A 3,513-nucleotide genomic window follows, 5' to 3' on the forward strand; every position below is an offset into this window, starting at 1 on the left:
GGCAACCCCCCGTCCCACAACAAGCCAGCTCTTAGGGAGTGAAAGAGGGCGAAGGCAAGAGAAAAGGTCTTTTGGCAAGATGGCTTTCTGCCTTAAAAACAAACAAACAGAAACTTTTATAAGCAAGTGTAACCACTGTGAGAAGACAGAGTGGGTGCCTTCCACCACAGGAGGCCGGGCACGGGTGGGACACAGGCTTCTGAGAAATTCGGGACAGGGACGCTGACCCCCTTCTCGGGTCCATGGCGGCCACCCCCGGGGGCAGCTGAATCTGCAGGCTCACGGCGGTGACCTCCTCCTTGGCGTTTGATGAGCTCGGGGCCCCGGGCAGGAGATGGCCTACTAGGCAGGTGTTACCCTAATTTGTGACCTTTTTAATGAAATAAACAGAACAATTAGCAAAATCACATTCCTGATCGTCCCAAATTTGCTGACTGCTAACATTAAGCGATGCGTTTCCGTAGGGGAATGCATTTTTTTTACATTGTGATAAGATTTACATAAAATTTACCATCTTAACCATTTTTAAGTTTGGCAGCATTAAGTACATCCACATTGTTGTGTGTCTGTTTCCAGAACATTTTCCTCTTCCCCAACTGAAACTCCGCACTCATGAAACACTGACTCCCCCGTTTCCCTCTCCCAGCCCCTTGGCAACCGCCATTCTCCTTTCTGTCTCTATGAATGTCACTCTTGTAGGGACCTCATATATGTGGAATCGTACAGTACTTGTCCTTTTGTGTCTGACTTATTTCACTTTGCATAATGTCTTCAAGGTTCATCCATGTTGTAGCATGTGTCAGAATTTCCTTTTTAAGGATGAATAATATTCCATTGCATGGATAGAGCACTTTAGCCATCATCCGTTGACAGACACTTCAGTTGTTTCCACCTTTTGGCTATTGTGAATAATGCTGCTATGAACAGGAATGCGTTTTGTAAAGTCGTATATTCTGGAGAGCACCGCTGGTGTACACAGGTGTCTGGAATTCTTGGGGCAAAGCGTCCTGAGCTTTGGTGTGGCAGGTGCCCAGGCCTGACTGCTTAGCTAAATCAACTTGGGAAAAAGACACCCGCCCCTACCTCCAGCTGCCGTTACTTTATCTGTCTGGTGGGGTGGATGTGACTGTTGAGTTTCTACGGGGTGGGCTCCCCAGACGCTGCTGTGCCCCCAGCCACGTGTCCTCAGAGCAACTTAGGACAGTCCTCTTCTGTCAGAGAGTTATTATTATAGTAACAATAGTGACAGCAATGGTGCTAGCAGGCGCCAGTCACTGGCATTTGTCTTGTGCCCTGCCCTGGACTGGCATGTTCCTGCCTGTGTCCTTCCATGACCCCAGGTGGGATGTGGGTGATGAGTCTGGGGTCCGGGGAGGGCTGGGATTTTGCCCAGGGTCTCACACCAGTGAGAGGGTGGCTGAGACTTTCAGCAAGGCCAGTAGGTTTCCTGAGTCCGGGCTCTGGACAGCCCGGCTGGCAGAAGGCCGAGGCCCCTGCCTCGGCAAGTCGGGCTGACCAAGTGCTGCTGGTTCTCAGACCGGCCCGAAGCTGCAAGTGCAGGTTCCCCGGCAGCTGCAGCAAGTCCAGGAGGCATTGATTGTAAAGCTGGCCCCGAGGCTGGAACTGAGAGCAGAGTTTTGAGACTGGCTGGTTAGGTTTTCTTGGTTCTATTGCTCCGAAGACAGGGGCCAACCAGGTGGGAGCCTTTCTGGCTGAGCTGTGCTTCCTATTCTAGGCAGGCATGAGCAGAAACAAGGCGGGGGGAGGGTGGGCGGTGGGGAGAAGAGGGCACCGCCCACGGTGTTGGCCTCGCTGGGCAGAGGGCCAGGGAGCCCGGGCCCACGTGTGGCGGAGGAGACGTGGAGGGCCTCGGCGAGGGCCCTGAGCGCTGGTTCCCATGCCCCTGGCCCCGGTGCTGGACACCAAAGCTCGGGGGCAGGTGGGCGTTTGACCCCGGTCACACGCTGGTCAACGAGGGGCTGAAATCACTGCCAGATGTGCCGATCCCACGGCCACCGGGGGCCCCTAAAGCAAGAGGAAGAAACTCCCCGCCACCTGCCCTCCTACCCAGGCTGCCCTGACGCGCCGTGTGGCCAGGAGAGTAGCCCCACCCCAACCTCTCGGGGGCCAGTGGCCTCCGCCCTAACCAAGGTCACAGGGTTGCATGTGGCCGTCCCACCAGCCGCTGGGACATGGGACGGGGAGGCACAGCGCAGGTGAGGGCCCCCCATTACTGTGTGCTGCCCCCAGGCCCCTCCCTTGAGGGCAGGGGCAGCTAGGGCTTCCCGAAGCCCAGCCAGAATCCAGCCCTGTCTACGGTGGTTTCCGGGGGAGACCAATTTGAGATGATGCAAGAGAACAGGATGTGGCTTGTTCTGTGGCCCCCCTGGGGCCATGTCTAGGGGAGCCCCAGTTCCCTGACATGATGTTGGGTGTCTGTTTACTATCTGGCCCCCTGGGGAGCTAAGCCCCAGGGACAAGGGGATGCAGACGAGCCTGTGCGTGGCTGGCCAAGTAAACGGGCCTTCCTCTCCTCAGGTCCAGCTGGGAGCTCCCGGACCTCCAGGAAGGCAAGATCGAGGCCATCAGCGACTCGGACGGGGTGAACTACCCCTGGTACGGCAACACCACGGAGACCTGCACCATCGTGGGCCCCACCAAGAGAGACTCCAAGTTCATCATCAGCATGAATGACAACTTTTACCCCAGCGTCACGTGGGCCGTGCCCGTCAGCGAGAGCAACGTGGCCAAGCTGACCAACATCTACCGGGACCAGAGCTTCATCACGTGGCTGGTGGCCACCAACACCGCGACCAACGACATGATCATTTTGCAGACGCTGCACTGGCGCATGCAGCTTGGCATCGAGGTGAACCCCAACCGGCCCCTGGGCCAGCGCGCCCGGCTGCGGGAGCCCATCGCCCAGGACCAGCCCAAAATCCTGAGCAAGAATGAGCCCATCCCGCCCAGCGCCCTGGTCAAGCCCAATGCCAACGACGCGCAGGTCCTCATGTGGCGGCCCAAGTACGGCCCGGCGCTGGTGGTGATCCCCCCTAAGCACCGGTAACAGCCAGGGCGCCCGCGAGGTGACACCCAAATAATCACACCGCGCAAACAACCCGCACGGGCTCTGCAGTCGTTCAGCGAAATACAACCTTTCTACCTTCTCCAGCGGGCGGATCTCACTGTGCGAACGCGCGGGGATGCCCCCCCCCCCACCCCCCCGCCCTCCTGGGACCTGCTTCCCCCGGGGGGAGGGAGGAGACCCAGGCGGGACCGACCGCTCCACGTGCGCCCTCAGTGTCACCTTGGGTCTCCTTTCCTCTCCTCGCAACCCCCCCCACCCCCCCGCCCCCCTGGGACCTGCTTCCCCCGGGGGGAGGGAGGAGACCCAGGCGGGACCGACCGCTCCACGTGCGCCCTCAGTGTCACCTTGGGTCTCCTTTCCTCTCCTCGCAATTTCCGTCATTCACTTGCAACAGACTCCCTGAAACAACGGCTTTTTCCGTTCCT

General features: G+C 58.5%; 1 protein-coding gene across 1 annotated transcript; it reads left to right on the forward strand.

The window, feature by feature from the left end:
• Window positions 1-2,518: 2,518 nt before the first annotated feature.
• LOC102990751 (protein FAM78A) lies at window positions 2,519-3,299 on the forward strand (the record flags this gene model as incomplete). Its single annotated transcript, XM_028497380.2, has 1 exon — window positions 2,519-3,299. A coding segment is annotated over one exon (549 nt), but the record flags the coding sequence as incomplete, so codon positions are not given.
• Window positions 3,300-3,513: the final 214 nt, after the last annotated feature.

The sequence above is a fragment of the Physeter macrocephalus genome, chromosome 13, assembly GCF_002837175.3.
Source record: "Physeter macrocephalus isolate SW-GA chromosome 13, ASM283717v5, whole genome shotgun sequence".
NCBI classification, from domain to species: Eukaryota; Metazoa; Chordata; class Mammalia; order Artiodactyla; family Physeteridae; genus Physeter; species Physeter macrocephalus.